We start from the raw sequence: 21,191 nt of genomic DNA on the forward strand, positions 1-21,191 counted from the left end.
GAGCGGCGCCCGGCTTCCGGGTGGTTTCTCGCGGAACGGTTGCGCAGGTGTGGGCTGGGGACCGCCCACTGGCGCCTGCGCGCTGAGGGGAAGAGGGCCTCCTGCTCTCCGGCGGGAGCGGCTTGGAGTGTTCAAGGCCGAGCGCGTGGTGGCGCCCGTGGCCGCGGGGATTCCATTGGGCCTTCACTCTAGATTTCCCGAGTCTGGTGCACGTGGTGCTGTGGCGGCCAGAGGAGTAAAGATGGGAGTGGGCGGCGCTTCTTATGCTTGGAAATATTCCAGACTGTTGTCAGCCTTCCCCTGAGAGGAACTGAAGTCCGGTGAGGGGAAGGCTTCGCTGCGGGTCACGCGTCGAGTTAACGCAAGCAGGCCCTGGACCCTAATGTTTTGTTAGCCTGCTGGGAGCTACAGCTCCTATGCTGCGTTGTGCCCTCCCTTCCCCTCATTTATTATATAAGATTCTCGAGGGTAGGAGCGCGGCCCTCCTCTGCTTCTCCCAACGACGCCTGGCACTCTAAGAGCATGCATGTAAGTGACTCATGATGGGATAGCGCAGGCCCTGGGGTAGGGATGTGTGTGTGGTGTCTTGGCTTGGAGACACCTTTGCCCCTGCCATGACCTCCCCCCTCCGACGGTCACGTTCGAAATAACACCACAACCCTGGGGTTGGTCCCATCCTTTATTGTCGCTCCCCTGCCCCAGCCCCGACCCCGACGTCGGCCAACTAGGTGCGGCTGCAGGGGTTCGCGGCAGTACCCAGCTTGCGGCAGTAGCAGAAGGCGTTGAAGAAACGGCAGTAGCACGTGGCACATGGGTCGCAGCATGGTACCTGGTGTCCCAGACAGGACTCATGCAGCCTTACGCAGCGACGCGGGGAGCGCGGCTTGCGTCCTTCCGGATCTAGCACCTGCAGGGGTTGGGTAACATGGGCCTTCAGCGGCAGCTTCAGGGACCTGACCCAATCAAGGGGAGACGTCAGTGGAGCATGGGGAGGGATGGTCTGCAGTGTCACCCCAAGTGAGAGGGTCACCGAAGTGGAGATGGAGGTTGATGCCTGATCCCCCCACCCAGAGATTGTGGCCTCAGCCCTTTTCCTGAGCAGTTACCTCTGCCAAGGCCTTGGCCTCTGCCTCCTGCAGCAGAGCCTCTTCCACCTGTTCTGCCGTTGTCCTCTTCAGTGGGGGCTGCAGGCCCAGGCCTGGGACAGATGATGTGAGAACAGAAACCCCCATGCACAAGACACCCACCTCCCAGGCCTAGGATTGGGAAGGGGGAAAGAGGGCTCATACCAGGCAGAATAGTTCGTGGCCAGAGAGTGTCCAGGCCCCACCCATCCCCACCCCTGCCCACACTGACCTTGGAGCTCTGGGAACAAGGCTTGGTCAGGCCTTCCGATGCCCTCCAGGGGAGCCAAGCCCATCTGGGCCCCCTGCCCGGCGGGCATTGCCAGCAGCAGGGCACAACTCAGCAGCACTGTGGTCAGCATGGCCTGGCTCAGCAGGAAGACCCACCACTTAGTCCCTCTTCATCCCTAGAACACCCTCTAAGTGCCCTATCCCAGACAGAAGACCCCTAGAGAGTAGGAGTCTCTGCCCAACCTGAGGACTTACCTCTGCTTGCTGGATCCTTGCCCCAAGAGTTCCTGGCCACCCCATGCCCTCGGTTTATATGGCAGGGTCTAATGAAGGGCCCACACGTGACTGCTCCCTGCAGCCAGGGCATGAGGGCGCCCCCCCAGAGGGTGGGGGCACAGTTCAGGCCTCTCTCACTGGAACCTGGGCTCTATAAGAGGGGTACCCATCTCCAGTTTGGAGTGAGGTCTCCAGGAACCAATCAAAGTTTGGGAACAAGATAGGATGCCCAGGGCCCCCACATTCATTCCCCAGGACAGGGACCTGGGGAATGGGGATGGGTAGGCTGGAGCCATTAGCAATAACAAGGAAGGCGGCCCTGAACACTTAATTTAATTTGTGGCCCCGGAGATGCTCATTCAGACCCTACGCATGGCATGTTCTCTTTGCTTCCAGGAACTTGGGTCAAGGGCATTGGAGGGGGTGATGGGCCAGTGACCAGAGCGGGGTGGGGTTGGGGTGGAGACCTAGACCCTGGGTTTTTGAGGGGAGAGAGGGGAGGGGAGAAGCCCACTTAGCCAAAAGCAGGCCCTCTGCCTCCATCTCTGGTCCTACCTCTCCTCCCCCTTCTTCCTCCAGGCTTCTCCAAAACCCCAGCCCTGCTCCTGCCCCCGCACCCTTTTCTGCCTGGGGTTCCTGGAAGCCAAGGTGGCCGAACGGACTGTTCCCTGGGTGGACGAGGAGCTTCAAAGTAAAAAGCTTTCAGGCCGCCTGCCTCATTAGTGCTAATGGCTGCTCCTTTCCGCCCTGCGTTGTCAGGACTGTGCCCACGCCTGGTCTCATCAGCACGGGGCAGATGTGAGGACTGCCCTTTCATAGAGATGGTGGGACACACAGGACCCCACCTGCCCCAGCCTTCCCTCACCGGCCCCGCCAAGGGCACTTTATTACACACTTGCCACTTGGGGAAGGGGATGCAGGCTGAGTCAGCTTCCAGGACTCAGTATACAAACAGCTGGCCCAAGACAGCTGGAGGAGGATGTAGAGGCTGTTTGGGCTATTCTGACCAGGGCGAGGCCTGAGGAAGTCCTTCCAGAAAGCAGTTGGAAACCATAGGTTATCATCTGGCAGCTTCTGGCCTGGTGTCAACATAGCAATTGGTCTTGGGGAGAGAGTTGTGTGGAGAGGGGCGCTCTGCAGAGGGTGAGCCTGTGGCAGTCTTCTTCCACAGATGGGCATTGATGTCTATTCTGGGATCAGGCTGGCATTGGACTCGCTTGTGGTTGGCCCAGGGTAACAGTCCTAGGAGCTCAGAGGGTCACCTACTATGGCCCAGGGGAGGAGCAGGGGAGTGAGGGAAAGCCCCTCTGGGGAGGTGGTCCATGGATAATCCAACAAAGGGCCAGTCCCCATTTCTCCCCCGGGAATGGTGCTGGCTGTTTTGGTGACTCTGTCACAAAGCAGACCTGGTGTCAAGGCCTCCCTGGCAACTGACATTAACCTTTGTTTCCCAGAAGCCATAGCTGGGCTCAGTGGCCCACCCCAGGGGTTTCTTATAGTGGTGCAGGGTGAAGGTATCAGGCACCCAGGTGTGCCCCCATCTTGGTTGGGCCACATGGAGCTCAGGAAGGGTAATACATCAAATGTACCCGAGACATTTTCCCCAAATCTTTATGCCCTGGCCCCATCCTTGCAGGTTCTGGCTGAAGAGATGGTGGTAAGGAGCAGGGACTGTGTGAGTATTTTGGCAGGGTGCCCCAGGTGAGGTGAGGCGGGGGCTCTGAGCACCTGGCTGAGCCTGGTCAGCGCTCATGCTAAGGACAGCTCTTCATCTTGGAACGGGGGTGCTCCTGCCAGCTAGGCCCTTAGTGTCTTTGCTCACCTACAGATCAGTGGCTGTCTTCACTTGGGTGTGTGAACACAGGTGTATTGGCCCCATCCATGGACAGCAGGGGCTGCCAAGGTCCCTGATCGGATCCAGTGGGGAAGACAGTCAAGAAAACCAACAACCAAAGTGGAACAGTGGGACTTCCCTGGTGGTTCAGGGAAGGCTCTGCGCTTCCACTGCAGGGGGCATGGGTTCGATCCCTGGTCGGGGAACTAAGATCCCACATCCTGCTCATCGTGGCCAAAAAAACAAAAAGAAAAAAAACACAGTGGAAAGACCAAAGAAATATAAACACTGGATATTTGATGACATTAAGGAATAACTGTTAACTTTTTTAGTTGTGATAATGGTATTGTAGTCATGATTTTTTTTTAAAAAAAAGATTCTTTTAGAGAAAAATGATATATTTACTGATAAAATTATATGAAATATGGTATTTGCCTCAAAATAATCTGAAGTAGGGGGGATAGCAGGAGGTGATATAGATGAAACAGAATTTTTCATGAGCTGGTAATTGTTGAAGCTGGGTGGTGGGTACATGGGCTTCGTTATCCTAATACTGCTACTTTTGTATATGTTTGAAATTTTCCATAATAAAACATTTGTTTATGCCCCTTCCCACCCCACCCAGCTGCCCTCCCATCACCACTGAATTGGCCAAAACACAGCCTGTGGGTTTCTTGTTATAACTCTGTATCTCTATATGTCTATCTATGAATTGTAAATCTGTATTTAAAGTTAATTTTCCATTGGTTTATCAAATTTTATTAATCTTTGCCAATAATCAGTCTTTGGCTTGATTCACCAAATTTTGTTACAATTAAGTTTCTGCCTTCCCATGATTTTCTATTTTCCTAGCATTTGTTGATCTTTAAGTTTATCTTTCTTCCCTTTTTTCTTTTTTGGCGGTACGCGGGCCTCTCACTCCCACTGCGGAGCACAGGCTCCGGACGCGCAGGCTCAGCGGATATGGCTCACGGGCACAGCCGCTCCGCGGCATGTGGGATCCTCCCAGACCGGGGCACGAACCCGTGTCCCCTTCATCGGCAGGCGGACTCTCAACCACTGTGCCACCAGGGAAGCCCTTCCCTTTTTAAAAAAAAGAAATTTATTTATTTTGGGCTGCGTTGGGTCTTCGTTGCTGCCTGTGGGCTTTCTCTAGTTGAGATGAGTGGGGGCTTCTCTTCACTGCGGTGCACGGGTTTCTCACTGCGGTGGCCTCTCCTGTTGCGGAGCACGGACTCTAGGTGCGCGGGCTTCAGAAGTTGTGGCACGCAGGCTCAGTAGTTGTGGCACACGGGCTTAGTTGCTCCACGGCATGTGGGATCTTCCTGGACTAGGGATTGAACCCGTGTTCCCTGCATTGGCAGGCGGATTCTTAACCACTGCACCACCAGAGAAGTCCCTATCTCTCTTCCTGATGAACACTTGCCTACACCTAGTAGTCTATAAAAGGTTCCTCAGGACCCCTTTCCATTTGCTGAGTACAAACACTGCGTGAGTGATTTTTTGGGTCTGGAACTGGCTTGATGTTCCCAGGACAATGCTTTTTGGCAGAAAGACCTTCAGAAATGTGCGGCATGTTCTGGGCGGAGGATTTGGCAGACCTGGGAGGATGCAAAGCCTACTTCGTAAGGCTGAGGTTGGACCCCAAGCATAGGGACCCTGACTTCAAGGAGGAGAAGGGGGAGAGTGTGGATGCTCTGTGCCAAAGATCAAGTGTGGGGACAAGGAGGGATGCTTGATCCCTACCCCTCCTCCTCTTTTTCCTCCAGCAAGGTAGTTGTCACCCAAGGGTGCTGTTCCTGCTTTGTCCCACAGGTGGAAGCAGAGCACCCACTGGCTCTCCTAATCCAGCTTCATCCTTTTTTAAAAAAAACATATTTTTATTTAAATTTATTTATTTATTAATTTATTTTTGGCAGCATTGGGTCTTCGTTGCCGCGCGCGGGCTTTTCTCTAGTTGCAGTGAGCGGGGGCTGCTCTTCATTGCAGTGCTCAGGCTTCTCATTGCAGTGGCTTCTCGCATGGACTCTAGGCTCATGGGCTTCAGTAGTTGTGGCACGCGGGCTCAGTAGCTGTGGCTTGAGGGCTCTAGAGCGCAGGCTCAGTAGTTGTGGCGCACGGGCTTAGCTGCTCCGCGGCATGTGGGATCTTCCCGGACAAGGGCTCGAACCTGTGTCTCCTGCATTGGCAGGTGGATTCTTAACCACTGTGCCACGAGGGAAGCCCTAGCTTCATTCTGATAGGTGGATCCTCACCCAGCACGCTGTCCCTGGCGCCATGGCTCATCTGTAGGACTTCCAAAAGCCAGAGGGTGCTTGGAGAGGTGCGGCCCCCTCATTAATCCAGGGAGGGGAGCAGGATGGAAGGGGGTTATCCCAGGCTGGTGTATATATACATATATATATGTGTGTATATATATATATATTTTAACATCTTTATTAGAGTATAATTGCTTTACAATGGTGTGTTAGTTTCTGCTTTATAACAAAGTGAATCAGTTATACATATACATATGTTCCCATATCTATATTTTTTTTGATTGAATATAGTTGACTCAGAATGTTGTGTTAGCTTCTGGTGTACAGCAAAGTGATTCAGTTATACATATATATGTTCTTTTTCATATTATTTTCCATTATGGTTCATTACAGGATATTGAATATAGTTCCCTGTGCTATATAATAGGACCTTGTTGTTTATCCATTCTATGTATAATAGTTTGCATCTGCTAGTCCCAACCTCCCAATCAGCCCTCCCCCTCCCCCCCTTGGCAACTACAAGTCTGTTCTCTATGTCTGGGAGTCTGTTTTTGTTTCATAGATAAGTTCATTTGTGTCATATTTTAGATTCCACATACAAGCGATATCATATGGTATTTGTCTTTCTCTTTCTGACTTACTTTGCTTAGTATGATAATCTCTAGATCCATCCATGTAGCTGCAAATGGCATTATTTCATTCTTTTCATGGCTGAGTAATATTCCATTGTGTGTGTATATATATATATACACACACACACACACACACACACACCACATCTTTAACCATTCATCTGTCAATGGACATTTAGGTTGTTTCCATGTCTTGATTATTGTGAATAGTGCTGCTATGAACATAGGGGTGCTTGTATCTTTTCGAATTATAGTTTTGTCCAGATATATGCCCAGTAGTGGGATTCCGGATCACATGGCAACTCTATTTTTAGTTTTTTGAGGAACCTCCATACTGTTCTCCATAGTGGCTGCACCAATTTACTTTCCCACCAACAGCATAGGAGGGTTCCCTTTTCTCCACACCCTCTCCAGCATTTGTTATTTGCAGACTTTTTTTAAAAAATAAATTTATTTATTTTATTTATTTATTTTTGGCTGCGTTGGGTCTTCGTTGCTGTGCACGGGCTTTCTCTAGTTGCAGCGAGCGGAGGCTACTCTTCGTTGTGGTGCGTGGGCTTCAGTAGTTGCGGCTCGTGGGCTCGGTAGTTGTGGCTCGCGGGCTCTAGAGCGCAGGCTCAGTAGTTGTGGCACATGGGTTTAGTTGCTCCGCGGCATGTGGGATCTTTCCGGACCAGGGCTTGAACCTGTGTCCCCTGCATTGGCAGGAGGATTCTTAACCACTGCACCACCAGGGAAGTCCCTGCAGACTTTTTAATGATGGCCATTCTGACCAGTGTGAGGTGGTACCTCACTGTAGTTTTGATTTGCATTTCTCTAATAATTAGCAATGCTGAGCATCTTTTCATGTGCATATTGGCCACCTGTATGTCTTCTTGGGAGAAAAGTCTATTTAGGTCTTCCAGGCTGGTGTCTCTTAAGCCCTCAGCTGGAGGGGGTCCCACTGTGATCAGGACCCCCTAGGTGGGAGAGTCATGTTTGTTGCATGAATGCCAGTGCTTGCCATTCTCCCATTCATTTAAGAACTATTTGAGCACATGCTGCATGACGAGCACTATGCCAAGGGCTCTATACTTCACGGTTTGGTCAGAGGCCGTGGCGACCTGAAGCTCCTGATTTCTGGGGTCAGCCAGGCTTCATGGGCTTGTCTGTTGCCAATGAAAGGGTAGGCTGGGGTCAAGCCAGGGAGAGCAGAGCATGGTTCAGGGCCAACTGGTGGATGGAACAGCCCTTCCCCTGACTGTAAGGGGGCTCAGGCCCAGAGACACTCCTTCCCCCTCGGGCCTTGCTCTAACTCCCTCTTCCTCTCCCCCCACAGGCCTCCCCTTCAGTGCTGGTAATGGGCCCTTTATTGGGGTCCCCAGAACACCTGAGCTGTGGCTGGAGCGCTCAGATGAAATTTCACAAAAGGGACAGGGAAAACAAATAGGCCCAGCCAATCTGACTCATAGGATGTGACTTGCAGTTTGGATTCATGGGCCCCTCCAAGGTGGCAAAGGCCATCCTAAACGCCAACTTCAACCCATTCTAAAGACATCTACAACCCCTAGTGTCCAAATCTTAAGACATCCAGAGAGGTAACCAGTCCCTCCTCCTGCCTGCCAGGTCCTACTTTTCTGGGTGAAATCTTCAGTTTCTGGAGGTGTTGCAGGACCCTACCTTCTGCCACAGGGTATCCATGCCTTAACATGTCCAAAGCAGGACATCAGCACCCACACTCACAGGAAACCCACCAAAGTGGTGCAGAGATTGTTCCATTCCAAGTGATAAGAGGACTCTTGGGTATAACAGAATTTCTGGGGAGTGAAATTGAGTCCCCAGCAACCCTCCACAGAGGCATGGCACTGTTGGGCTAGGGAGAGGCACTTGGGATGTCCCCTAAATTGTTTCTAATCCATCCCCATAGAATGGAGCAACCTGACTTCGTGAGGACGTTCAGTGGCTCAGCTGGAGCCCCAGGAACAAAGGTGTTTGCACAACAAGAACCACTGGACTGTCTGGAAATGACTCTCAACCTAGAAACTGCTCTTCCTGCTAAAGACCCAGGAGTTCTCAACCTGCTCATCCCTGCCACTCATGTTCTGTGCAAGTAAGAAGAGAGGCTACAGGAACTCTGGACATAGGCAAAAAGGCACAGCCTAGGACTCCCCTGGTGGCGCAGTGGTTAAGAATCTGCCTGCCAATGCAGGGCACACGGGTTTGAGCCCTGGTCCAGAAAGATTCCACATGCCGCGGAACAACTAAACCCATGCAGCACAACTACTGAGCCTGCGCTCTAGAGCCCACGAGCCACAACTACTGAAGCCCACGCGCCTAGAGCCCGTGCTCAGCAACAAGAGAAGCCACCGCAATGAGAAGCCCGCGCACCGCAACGAAGAGTAGCCCCCACTTGCCGCAACTAGAGAAAGCCCGTGTGCAGCAACGAAGACCCAATGCAGCCAAATAAATAAATAAAAAGATACAGCCTAGGGTAATCGGCACAGAGGTGAGATAAGGCGGTACCTGGCTTGACAGGTTCAAGGTGAGCTGAAGGTCAGCTCAAGAAAGGAGAGAGGGCTTCCCTGGTGGCACAGTGGTTGAGAATCTGCCTGCCAATGCAGGGGACACGGGTTCGAGCCCTGGTCTGGGAGGATCCCACATGCCGCGGAGCGACTGGGCCCGTGAGCCACAACTACTGAGCCTGCGCGTCTGGAGCCTGTGCTCCGCAACAAGAGAGGCCGCGATAGTGAGAGGCCCACGCACCGCGATGAAGAGAGGCCCCCACTTGCCGCAACTGGAGAAAGCCCTCGCACAGAAACGAAGACCCAACACAGCCATAAATAAATAAATAAAATTTAAAAAAAAAAAAAGAAAGGAGAGAGAGCTGCAGCTGCTCCCAGAGTTCTCTGGACTCACTCCTTTCTGTTTTTACCCCTCCTCATCTCCTATGCCTCCAGCTACAAAGAAGGTCTAGGAGGTGGAGGTATGGGAGCTGGGAGGGGAATGAGTCCTGTGGGGGAGCCATCATCTGGGGGTGTTGGATGGAAAGGATAACCTTCCAGCTTAAACCAGTCCCCCTGGGCGCAGTTCTCACCCAGGAACCAAGCCTTTGCCCATATGGGAGAAAGAACTCATAGGGTGGCCCCTGCCAGCAACCCCACTTTTGCCCCTGTAGGCCCTGCATAAACTATCTCCACAAAGCCCTGGGTAGGAGTCCTCCTCCCCAACTCTAGCCAAAGCCAGACTTTGTGTCAGGATCTGTCATAGAGGTAAGTTTTCCTCTCTGCCTCATCCCTTTACCTGCTACAAGTTTACCCAGTGCCCCATAGCAAGACTCCCAGTCCATATATTTAACTCTCAGTAGAACATGTAACTAAACATTATCATCCCCGTTTTACAGATCAGAAAGCTTTAAGTGACTTAGCTTTGATTACTCAGCTAAAAAGGGGTTGGCCTGCTTTCCCTCCTTCCTCGCACGGCCCAGGGTTTGTTTTAGAGCTGGAGAAGAAGCATGGTTGGTGTGTGTGGGGGGGGGGGCACGCGTGCGTGCGCCTCGGGGACAGGGCTCAGCCCTAACGTGTCTTCCCACACACACCTCCTGCCTGTGGGAATCTTTCACCCACCCACAGAGCTCCCAGGGGTACAAAGACAAAATTAAGCAGCTGCTCCAGTGGGCTCAGTTGGCTGGTAGAGCTGTGCTGAGTGTCCTTATGCTTGTGGCCACATTTCTAAGTAGCCCATGAATCAAAGGAGAAATCACAAAGGAAACTAGAAATGTTTCAAACTGAATGATAATGAAATACATCAAAACTTAATGGGAGGGCTTCCCTGGTGGCGCAGGGGTTGAGAGTCCGCCTGCCGATGCAGGGGACACGGGTTCGTGCCCCGGACTGGGAAGATCCCACATGCCGCGGAGCGGCTGGGCCCATGAGCCATGGCCGCTGAGCCTGCGCGTCCGGAGCCTGTGCTCCGCAACGGGAGAGGCCACAACAGTGAGAGGCCCGCGTACCGCAAAAAAAAAAAAAAAAAAAAAAACTTAATGGCATGCAGCTAAAGCAATGCATATTTAAGTGGATATATTAGAAAAGAAAAATGGTTGAAAATTAACTACGTAAGATTCTTCAAGTGGGGTGAAAACATTTTCAATAAACAGAGTGGGAGCAAGTGACTGTTTTACCTGTACTTTGCAGCCTTCACAAAAATTAATTTGAGATGGATCATCAACATAATTGTGAAGGCAAAACAAATAAAGATTCTAGGAAAAAAAAACAATATCTTAAAAAACAAAACAAAACAAAACAATATCTTTATAACCTTGGAGTAGGTAAAGATTTCTTAAATAAGACAAAGCGCTAACCATCAAAGACTGATAAATTTGACTTCATTAAAACTAAGAACTTGGACTTCCCTGGTGGCGCAGTGGTTAAGAATCCACCTGCAAATGCAGGGGACACGGGTTCAAGCCCTGGTCTGGGAAGATCCCACATGCCGCGGAGCAGCTAAGCCCATGCGCTACAACTACTGAAGCCCATGCTACCCAGAGCCTGTGCGCCACAACTACTGAGCCTGCAGGCCTAGAGCCCATGCTCTGCAACAAGAAAAGCTACCGCAGTGAGAAGCCCGCACACCACGATGAAGAGTAGCCCCTGCTTGCCACAACTAGAGAAAGCCTGCACGCAGCAACAAAGACCCAATGCAGCCAAATAAATAAATAAATAAAATTTTTAAAAAAAGAACAAAACCAAGAACTTCTGGGAATTCCCTGGCGGTCCAGTGGTTAGGACTCGGTGCTCTCACTGCTGGGGCCCCAGGTTCCAACCCTTGGTGGGAGAACTAAGATCCTACAAGCTGCAGGGCCAAAAACACCCAAAACAAACAAACAACTAAGAACTTCTGGTCATTAATTAAAGATAATTAAGAAAGTGAAAAGCCACAAACTGGGAAAAGAACATTACAATGCATAGACTCAAAAAATGACTCATGCAGAATTACATAGTCATTAAGGAAAAAGGACTTGAACAGACCCGTCACAAAAAAGGATTTCCCAATGGCCAATAAGCATGTGGAAAGGTGCTCAATGTCACTAGAGAAATTTAATTCATAGAGAAATGGGAGTTAAAACCACAATGAGATACTACTATACGCTGACTAGAATGACTAAAAGGTTGACAGTACCAAGTGTTGGCGAGGATATGAAGTAACTAGAACTACTATACACTGACTAGATTGACTAAAAGATTGACAATACCAAGTGTTGGTGAGGATATGAAGTAACTAGAACCGGTAAGAGGTAAAAAGAAAACTGTGGGGACTTCCCTGGTGGCGCAATGGCTAAGAATCTGCCTGCCAATGCAGGGGACACAGGTTCAAGCCCTGGTCCGGGAAGATCCCACATGCTGTGGAGCAGCTAAGCCCGTGTCCCACAACTACTGAGCCTGTGCTCTAGAGCCCGCGAGCCACAACTACTGAGCCCATGTGCCACAACTACTGAAGCCCGCTTGCCTAGAGCCCATGCTCTGCAACAAGAGAAGCCACCACAATGAGAAGCCTGTCTGCCACGACGAAGAGTAGCCCCCGTTCACCGCAACTAGAGAAAGCCCATGTGCAGCGATGAAGACCCAACGCAGCCAAAACTAAATAAATTTTTATTAAAAAAAAAAACCGTGGTACAGCACAGGGAATATAGCCAATATTTTATAATAACTTTTTTTTAATATTTATTTATTTTTTGGCTGTGTCACGTCTTAGTTGCGGCATGTGGACTCTTAGCTGCGGCATGTGGGATCTAGTTCCCCAGTCAAGGATCGAACCCGGGCCCCCTGCATTGGGAGCATGGAGTCCTTCCTACTGGGCCACTAGAGAAGTCCCTATAATAACTTTAAATGGAGTATATTCTGTAAAAGTATTGAATCACCATGTTGTGTACCTGAAACTAATATAACATTGTAAATCAACTATACTTTTATTTTTAAAAATCTCCTATAAGCCACTCCTGACCTGTGGGAATATAAACTGCCTGTGACAAGTACTAAACTCTTGATAAATATGTTATTATAGGTTGCAAGTTGAGTTTTCTGAGCATGGAGCTAGCTACTGGGAAGGCTTAGTAGGGCATGCATGGATACTAATTCCCCTAGCCAGTGTTGCTGGTCTGTATTGTATAGTATTATCTATCAATACATGTATACGTTTACAGGATACCATTAGAATTCACTGTATCTCCAACCTTTCAATTAATGTATTTTGGTTAGTAGTGATCTTAATACCTTAATTCAAAAGGAATCAGCAGAATCACTGTTGGGTAATTATAACTCCAACACCAAACTTTCTCAAGCATTCCGTTAAAAAATCTCAGAGGAGCTTCCCTGGTGGCGCAGTGGTTGAGAGTCCGCCTGCGGATGTAGGGGACACGGTTTCGTTCCCGGTCCGGGAATATCCCACATGCCGCGGAGCGGCTGCGCCCGTGAGCCATGGCCACTGAGCCTGCGCATCCGGAGCCTGTGCTCCGCAACGGGAGAGGTCACAACAGTGAGAGGCCCGCGTACCGCAAAAAAAAAAAAAAAAAAAAAAAAAAAAAGGTCCACATCAAAAAAAAATCTTTAAAAATAAAATAAAATAACATTTCCAGCACTGCAGAAGTCTTCCCAATTCCCCTCACTCAGTCAATAATGCCCCCAGAGTTAACCACTGTTCAGAGCTCCATCACCATTTATTACAGTTTTGTCTGGTTTTGAACATCATGTAAATGGAATCATACCATATTCACTCTTCTGTGGCTTGCACCTTTCAATGGCATTGAAAATGGTCGTTTCCCCAGCTTGCTATCAGGATATGTGTTCGTCTTGTCTCTTGTGACACTTGTTTTCTTCCCTGTCCTTGGGGGTGTCTTCAAGCTGTTGACTTCTGGGATTTGCAGATTTCACAATATGATACTACTTATTTTTTTGTCTGTAGGTTATTTCTCCAGGGGCAAAGAAAATAATTTCCTAAAATCCATATGAATGTAAAGAAAAGCAGTTTGTTATTGGTTGTTGGTGGTTTTTTTTATAATGCAAAATAAAAATAGTAAAAAGAAAAAAATGGTATCAATGAGATGACAGCAGTTGTAATGAACAGAAAGCTCGATTCAAACTGTCTTAAATTATAAACACAGTTTATTGGCTCATTTAATTGAACAGTCCTGAAGTAGGGCTGGTTTCAGATGAAGTTTGATACAATGCCTTTTGATTTTAGAAGGAGTTGATGTGGCAGACACAGCCGGTTGCCTTCCTAATACCTATTCCCCCCTCCTCCAAAAAAGAAGGCCATTTTTGTTTGGGGAAGTGCCTAGTTAAACAGACTAACTTTCTCAGATTCCCTAAGAGTTCATGGTGTCCCTGGGATACATTGTGACCCACAAGACTTACGTTGAGGGCTTCTGGGAAAGTTGCTTCTCTGGCAGAGGTGTCTCCCTTTTCTGCTTCTTTTCCCTTCAACTTCCTGCTGAGAATGTGAGTATAACGCTTACAGCTGTAGCCGCCAACTTGTGACCGTAAGGCAATGAGGCAACAACCTTGAGAATGGACTAGCTTGCTAAAGATGGTGGACAAGAGAAGCAGAGCATGCCTCCGCAACATTGTAAAGCAGTGGCACCAACCCTGGTCTGCCCACCTCCTGATATCTTATTGCATGAGACAAACATGAAACAAATATTTGTTTAAGCTACTGTTAAGTTTTTCTTTTACTTGAGACTAACCGCATTCCCCACTGATATCTTCAGTTTCTTTACATCTCTTGTGTACATCTCTTGTGGTAAATGCTTCATTCTAAGGCTTGTTTCCCTTTGTAGACACAAACTGGCTTCCAGCAGCCTCAGAAGCCTCCTGCTTCCTCGCTTGCATCCTACAGGAGAGATCTTTATCCTAGAATTCACTGGTCCTGGTTCTGAAAATCCTGCTGGCATCTACTGCTGGAGTCTGTGGCTAGAGAACTCACGGTGAGTTCCTCTGATCTGGGCAGGCCTGTTGGTCCTCCCTTGACCCCAGCTGAGCCCTTACAGACCCTGGGCATCCCTAAGATCAGCCTGTGAGTGACAAATGTCCTGACCTCCAGAGGCCTTGCCTCGTCTGTGGCCTTGGAGGTAGAGTATCACAAGGGACAGCACCTTCTGCCAAGGTCAGGGCCAAAAATCTGCCCTTGTAAGCCAGGTTTGGCTTTTGGCTTGGGCAGGTGTTGACTCTGGGCAAATTGCCAGCCCAGAAAAGAATGATTTTGGGTGTGAGATCTCATTCTTCCTCAGCACAACCTTGAAAGCATGTGCTCAGGGTGTTCTGTTGCTAAGATAGCAGTTGGGCTGTGTTCAGATGGTGCAGAGAGAGCTTAAACTGCAGAGGGTCTGGGTATCATAACAGTCTTGTCTGAGGTCACAAAGTTTGTAAGTGGTGGAGCTGAGTCAAACTGAGAAGTGTGACATTCCACCGAAACCCCTCGCAACCAACCATGATGCTAAGACACAATGACACTTAGGGTCATATATATATTTTTGTTTGTTTGTTTATTTTTTAACTTGACTTTAAAAATATATATTTATTTATTTATTTTGGCTGCGCCAGGTCTTAGTTGCAGCACGTGGGATCTTCTTTTTTTTTAGTTGTGGCATGCGGACTTTTTAGTTGCAGCATGCGCAGTTGTGACAAGCAGGATTTAATTCCCCAACCAGGGATCAAACCCAGGCCCCCTATATTGGGAGCATGGAGTCTTACCCACTGGACCACCTGGGAAGTCCCTATATATATTTTTAATACAGACCTCCTTTGATTGCATTGTAAGTACACAGGAATATTCTTCAGTTCCACAAAGAAATGTGCCTTCTCCCATTTTCCCTGAAGCGCATGACTCTTTGACCTCTCTTTTATTGTTATACTTATTTTGGAGACATGGGTACAGAGAAATAGTTCTCAACTTCAGCGTTGGCAATGGTTCAGGAGTAAGACTAAAAGCCACACACATACTCAATACTGGGGAGGTGTGGGGCGTGCTTGGCCTGAAAGGGGAAGCCATGGACACCAGGTGGAGATGTAGCCCCAGTGTTGCCAGAGCTTCAGATGTTTCAAGAAAAGCCAGAAAACTGAATTTTTATATGTTGCTTCAATGCTGGCTCAAAAAAAGCATTGTGCAGGTTCTCAAGTTCTCACTTCCAGTGTAACGGGAGAGAATTTTTGTCCTGGCAGTGGTTCTTTCTAGCCTGAAGTGCTGTGAGAACAGCAGTCAAGATTTCCTTCTTCCTGCACCACTGGTAGGAGGAAGGAAATACCACCTGGAGGAGGTGGTATTGGTATTTAAAGAGGGTTCCTAAAGGTGGATGGAGCGTTCTGAAAGGAATAAGGTAGGGAGTGACCTCAGTGCAGCTTTTGCCCAGTTGTTCATCACAGGAATGCTACTGGGCCCTGCAGTTTCCAGCATCACAACCCCCTGTCCCCCACTTGTCCACACCCTCAGCTTCCAGGTTCCAGCCTCGAGGGGTTCTGCCCACGTCTGCCCTTCAGTTTTCTTCTTCCTGGGAACCAAGGAACAAGGTGTCCTCCCATGGCCTCCCAGTGAACTGGGCTGGGGCCTGCTCCCTGGGGTTGGCAAAGGGAACCACTAGCTCTTGGGGCCTTCCCCTTGAACTCAGAAGGTAAGGCAGCAGAAAGAAGGGAGGAGGGCCTGAGGATTCCCCACTGGGTGAGAGTCACCCTCCCCAGGCCATGCCTACTTTTCAGAAAGGGTAAGCCAACTAGGCTGGCTGCCTAGACCCCATACTTAGGTGGGCGAGGTATGGGGGGTAGCTACCTTCTATCTTGTGAACTACATCATCATCCAGTTTCAACATCATAAATAGCACAGCAGCCTCATCTTATGGGCCCCCTGATGTGATGCAATAATCACCAATATAATATTCTTACCAAAATTGTTTAACGTGAATCTAATCTTGAGGAAGCAGTCAGGTAAATCCAGAATATGGTGCTAACAGGGAACTATATCCAATCTCCTGGGATAAACCATAATGGAAAAGAATATTAAAAAAAAAAGAATGTGTCTATGTATGTAAAACTGAGTCACTTTGCTGTACAGCAGAGATTGGCACAGCACTGTAAATCAACTGCACTTCAATAAAAAAGATAATAATAAAATATGGAAACAGAATGAGGTGCTAAAACTGGCCTGAACTCTTACAAAAAGTAATCAGACAAAAAGGCTGAGTATGGGGCAGAGAATACTCTTCTATATTAAAAGAGACTAAAAAGACCTAACAACCAAACATGTGAACCTGGCCTCCTGAACTGAAATAAAAATGCTGTAAAGGCATTCTTGAGACCAGTAGGGATGACACGACTGAATGGCTGCTTATTTCCTTGGATGTGATGTGGTGCTCTAATGGTGTAGAATGGGGTCTCTCAGCCTCAACACTTTGGAGACAGATAATTCTCTCTTCTGGGACTTTAGCAGCATTTCTGGCCCCTGCCCTCTAGGTGTCAGGAGCACCGCTTCAGGTGCAACAAGTAGAAAAGTCAGAGATGGTTGAGAATTAGCAATGAAGGTTGCATCACATCATGAATTTACTAAAGAAACACCTTAAAATGGTTAAATGGTGAATTTTATCTTACGTGAATTTTTTCTCAATAAAAACTGTAATTTAAAAAATGTCAGGCTTCCCTGGTGGCGCAGTGGTTGAGAGTCCGCCTGCCGATGTAGGGGACATGGGTTCGTGCCCCGGTCCGGGAAGATCCCACATGCCGCGGAGCGGCTGGGCCCGTGAGCCATGGACGCTGAGCCTGCGCGTCTGGAGCCTGTGCTCCGCAACGGGAGAGGCCAAACAGTGAGAGGCCCACGTACCACACAAAAAAAAAAAAAAAAAAAAAAAGTCTCCATTTGACATTGTCAAATAATCCCTGGGGGACAAAATCACCCCAAGTGAAACCACTGGTGCAGAGAGTACACTGCTGGGTGGGAAGGTTGGTGGGAGGGAGTGGGGCGGGAGAGGGAATGCAGGCCAAAGGATTGGGGAGGGAGATGTCTTGTTTGTAACTTACTTTCAAAGAGCAAATGTGGTAAAATGTTAACCGTTAGTGACACTAGGTGACAGGTGTGTGGGTTGTTCATTTGACTATTCTGTCAGCTTTCTATAGACTAATTTTTTTTCAAAACCAAAAGAAAAGAATTCAATTTGAAATTGTCTGTTTACAACATCCCAGCAGACCCATGACAGGTGCCAACTGTGCAGCCTCCCTTCAGGTACTGTTATCGGAAGTCCCTACATTGGTTGAGTTGCTCACATTCTTCTTGCTCCGAGGGACGACTTTCCTTACCTCACACACCTCTCTCTCTGCTCTCTCTCTCTGTCTTGCTCCCTTGCTTCCTCTCTCTGTCCCTCTTGCCCTATGTCACTCTAAGACTCCCTGAATATTTTGGCCCGTGCTGCACACCATGGAGAGAAAAGCATCCTATGAACCGTCATACACTCAGACTGGTGCTGATGATACGCTCTGTCAATTCCTTTGTGGTGAGTATTCTCTCCTGTGGTAGCTTTAAAACACGGTCACAAAACTCTTTAGCACTTGTTCCATTTAGAGACAGGGGTCTATGACCCCTCTCCTTGAATATGGACTCTGCAACTACTTAACCAATAAAATATGGTGGAAGTGACACTGTACTAGTTCCCAGATCTAGGCCTTAGAAAACTAGCATCTGCCATTTTCTGTCTCCTTTGAGATACTGCTCTTGGAACGCAGCTGTCACGCTGTGAGGAAGCCCCAGCCACCCTGTGGAGAGGCACGTGTGGAGAGAAGCAGCATACAGCACCAACTTGAAAGCCATGTGAGTGAGTTATCTTGGAAGTGGATTCTCCTACTCCAGCTGTGTGTGTTAGGGGTTAGGGGTGCGGGGTGCAGAGCTGAGCCTGCTGAGCTCTGCTCATTTTGTAGATTCGTGAGCAAACTACATGGCTGCTGTGTTTCTAAGTCACTAATTTTTGGAGTGGTTTGTTTGCAGTGATAGATAACTGATGCATCCCCTACTGGGGGGAAGGGCTTGAAAGGCAGGAAGTGGGCCAGCCCTCTAGCCCCATAGCTAGGACCTAGGTCAGCACTTGTTCCTTCAACAAGTATTTATTGAGTAGTCACCAAGTGCTAGACACTATACCAGGGATTGAGGAGTTAGCAGTGAATGAGGTGGACCTACCCTGCCTGGGGGGCACAGCTCAGGCACAGTAATGAGACAACTATAGCCTCAGCTTGAGAATGGGGGAGGGAGAACTGTCTTCCTGGGGGAGAGTATTTCTAAGCTGAGACCTGACTCAGGAAAAGGAGTCACCCATGCAGAGAAGCAAGGAAAGGGCAGATGGAACACCATGTGCCAGTTCTGGGTAAGGTTGCCAGATTTGGCAAATAAAAAAAAAATAAAATTAACACCCAGTTAAATTTGAACTTCAGATAAACAATGAATACTTTTTTAGTATATACATATACCCCGTGCAATATTGGGGACATTCTTTTTTTTTTTTTTCTTTCTTTTTTGTGGTATGCAGGCCTCTCATTGCTGTGGCCTCTCCCGTTGCAGAGCACAGGCTCCAGACTCGCAGGCCCAGCGGCCATGGCTCACAGGCCTAGCCGCTCCGCGGCATGTGGGATCCTCCTGGACCGGGGCACGAACCCGCGTCCCCTGCATCGGCAGGTGGACCCTCAACCACTGCGCCACCAGGGAAGCCCGGGGACATTCTTATACTAAAAAGTTATTCATTATTTATTTGAAATTCAAGTTTAACAGGGAGTCGAGGTATTTTATCTGGCAACCCTAGTTCTAGAGCAAAAAAAGACAGAGGAGAAAAAAAACCTCTTGATTTCAAGGGACTGTTCAGGAAGCCAGATGTAGCACACAAACAAGGCCTGGCATGAGAGGTAAAGTTGAGCAGGAGCAAGGTCAGAAAAGGTCAGCTTGGGACTTCCCTGGTGGCGCAGTGGTTTAGAATCTGCCTGCCAATGCAGGGGACATGGGTTCAAGCCCTGGTCCGGGAAGATCCCACATGCCACGGAGCAACTAAGCCCGTGCGCCACAACTACTGAGCCTGCGCTCTAGAGCCTGCGAGCTACAACTACTGAGCCCACATGCCACAACTACTGAAACCCACGTGCCTAGAGCCCATGCTCTGCAACAAAGAGAAGCCAACACAATGAGAAGCCCACGCACCGCATCGAAGAGTAGCCCCCGCTCACTGCAATTAGAGAAAGCCTGTGTGCAGTAACGAAAACCCAACGCAGCCAAAAATAAATAAATATTTTTAAAAAATAAAGAAAAATGGACCTTGCCAAGGTCCATTTTGAGTTTCACCCTGAAGCAGTGGGGAGCCATGGGAGGGTTTGGAGCAGGGGAGTGACAGACAGTTTTGTGTTTTAGATATTCTGGGCTACCATGTGAGAGAGATGGGAGCCTGTAGGCAGGGAAACCAGGAGGAGTCTCTTGCCCTGCAGTGCTCATACTCTGCATTGTTACCACAAAGCCATGAGAATGTTGCTGGACTAATCCTCCACTTTATATTTTTCTTTTCTACAATGTAAGTGTTTTAAGCTATAAATTTCTCCCTAATCACTGCCTCAGTATATCCCACAAATTTTATATGTTTAGTTTTTATTATCACTTCATTCAGAATATTTTCTAATTTCCTGTGAAATGTCTCCTCTGACCTACGGATCCTTTACGTGTGTTGTATGATTTCCAAATGTTTGAGATTTTTCTGTGAATCTCATCGTTATTCATGTTCATTTCCTTCCACCGTGGTCACAGAACATACTTGGCACATTCTTTGAATTTTATGAATATCGTTTGATGGGTGAACATATGGTCTATCATGGTGAAGGTAGCACGTTTGCTGGAAAAGAAAATGAACGCTGCAGCTGTTTAGTGTTCATAAATGTCCGTTACAGTCAGGGTAGTTGACAATGTTCTACTGTTCTTCTATGTATTTCCTTATTATTTAGTCCAGCTATTTTATTCTTTGATGTGTGGGGTATAAAAGTCTTCAATGATTATTATAGATTCGTCTAGTTCTTCCCTCTTCTGTCAGTTTTTTTCTTCAAATATTTTGAAGCTCTGTTACTACATATACACACATGTATGATTATTATGACTTCCCAGTGAATGATTTTATCCATATGGATTTCCCTGTTTAGCTTGGATAACACCCATTCTCTTGAAGTCTACCACGTCTGATATGACTATTGCCACTGTAGCTTTCCTAGGCTCTCTGTCAGCTTGGCGTATCTTTATCCATTCTTTACTTTCACCTTATTTATGTCTTTATATTTAAAGTGAGCATAATTATAGACAGCATATAGTTGGGTCTTACTTTTCTGTTCATCGGAGAATCTCTGCCCTTGACTTGGCATTGTAGTACACTTACATCTAATTATTACTCATATTATTGATACGGTTGATTTAGTTCCATGATTTTACTATTCACTTTCTGTTTTTCCACTGTTTTTGTGCCTCTGTTCCTGTTTGGGTTTTGGAGGAAGAATACAAAATTCTCTTGTATTCTCACTGTTCCATTTATCAGGTGATATGGAAGGTTGCTAATTTCGAGTGATTTCTAGAACGAGAGTGGACTCTGCAGCAGGTCCAGGCTACAGTATGAGCAGTCCTGCCACTTATGTCAAACAATCAGGTAGATTCCATCACAGAGAAAGATGCTGTGGGGAGCCTTGGGCAAGCCCCAACAGGAGAGTCACAGGGACTCTCTTCTACAACATTAGAAGAGAAATTGCTGACCTTGGTTATTGACTGAGTTCATGACTGTGGGTCATCATGTGAACATGTGGCTAGACCTGCTTGTCATGAACTGGGT

At 48.2% G+C, this 21,191-nt stretch overlaps 1 protein-coding gene and 1 long non-coding RNA gene across 3 annotated transcripts; one reads left to right on the forward strand and one right to left on the reverse strand.

Moving 5' to 3' along the window:
* Nucleotides 1-52: 52 nt before the first annotated feature.
* LOC137215188 (uncharacterized) lies at nucleotides 53-18,936 on the forward strand. Of its 2 annotated transcripts, XR_010939202.1 has the most exons (4): nucleotides 53-528; nucleotides 14,163-14,309; nucleotides 17,747-17,855; nucleotides 18,065-18,936. It is a non-coding gene; the product is annotated as an uncharacterized lncRNA (long non-coding RNA). The 2 variants fall into 2 exon arrangements; XR_010939203.1 differs by lacking the exons at nucleotides 14,163-14,309; nucleotides 17,747-17,855; nucleotides 18,065-18,936 and adding an exon at nucleotides 8,262-9,100.
* On the reverse strand, nucleotides 675-2,270 carry AGRP (agouti related neuropeptide). Its single transcript, XM_067718642.1, has 3 exons — nucleotides 1,357-2,270; nucleotides 1,107-1,198; nucleotides 675-907 (listed from the first exon to the last, which is right to left on the reverse strand). The coding sequence occupies exons 1-3, from the start codon at nucleotides 1,484-1,486 to the stop codon at nucleotides 725-727; spliced, it is 405 nt and encodes a 134-aa protein (XP_067574743.1). The 5' UTR covers nucleotides 1,487-2,270; the 3' UTR covers nucleotides 675-724.
* Nucleotides 18,937-21,191: the final 2,255 nt, after the last annotated feature.

Source organism: Pseudorca crassidens, chromosome 20, assembly GCF_039906515.1.
Source record: "Pseudorca crassidens isolate mPseCra1 chromosome 20, mPseCra1.hap1, whole genome shotgun sequence".
NCBI lineage: Eukaryota > Metazoa > Chordata > Mammalia > Artiodactyla > Delphinidae > Pseudorca > Pseudorca crassidens.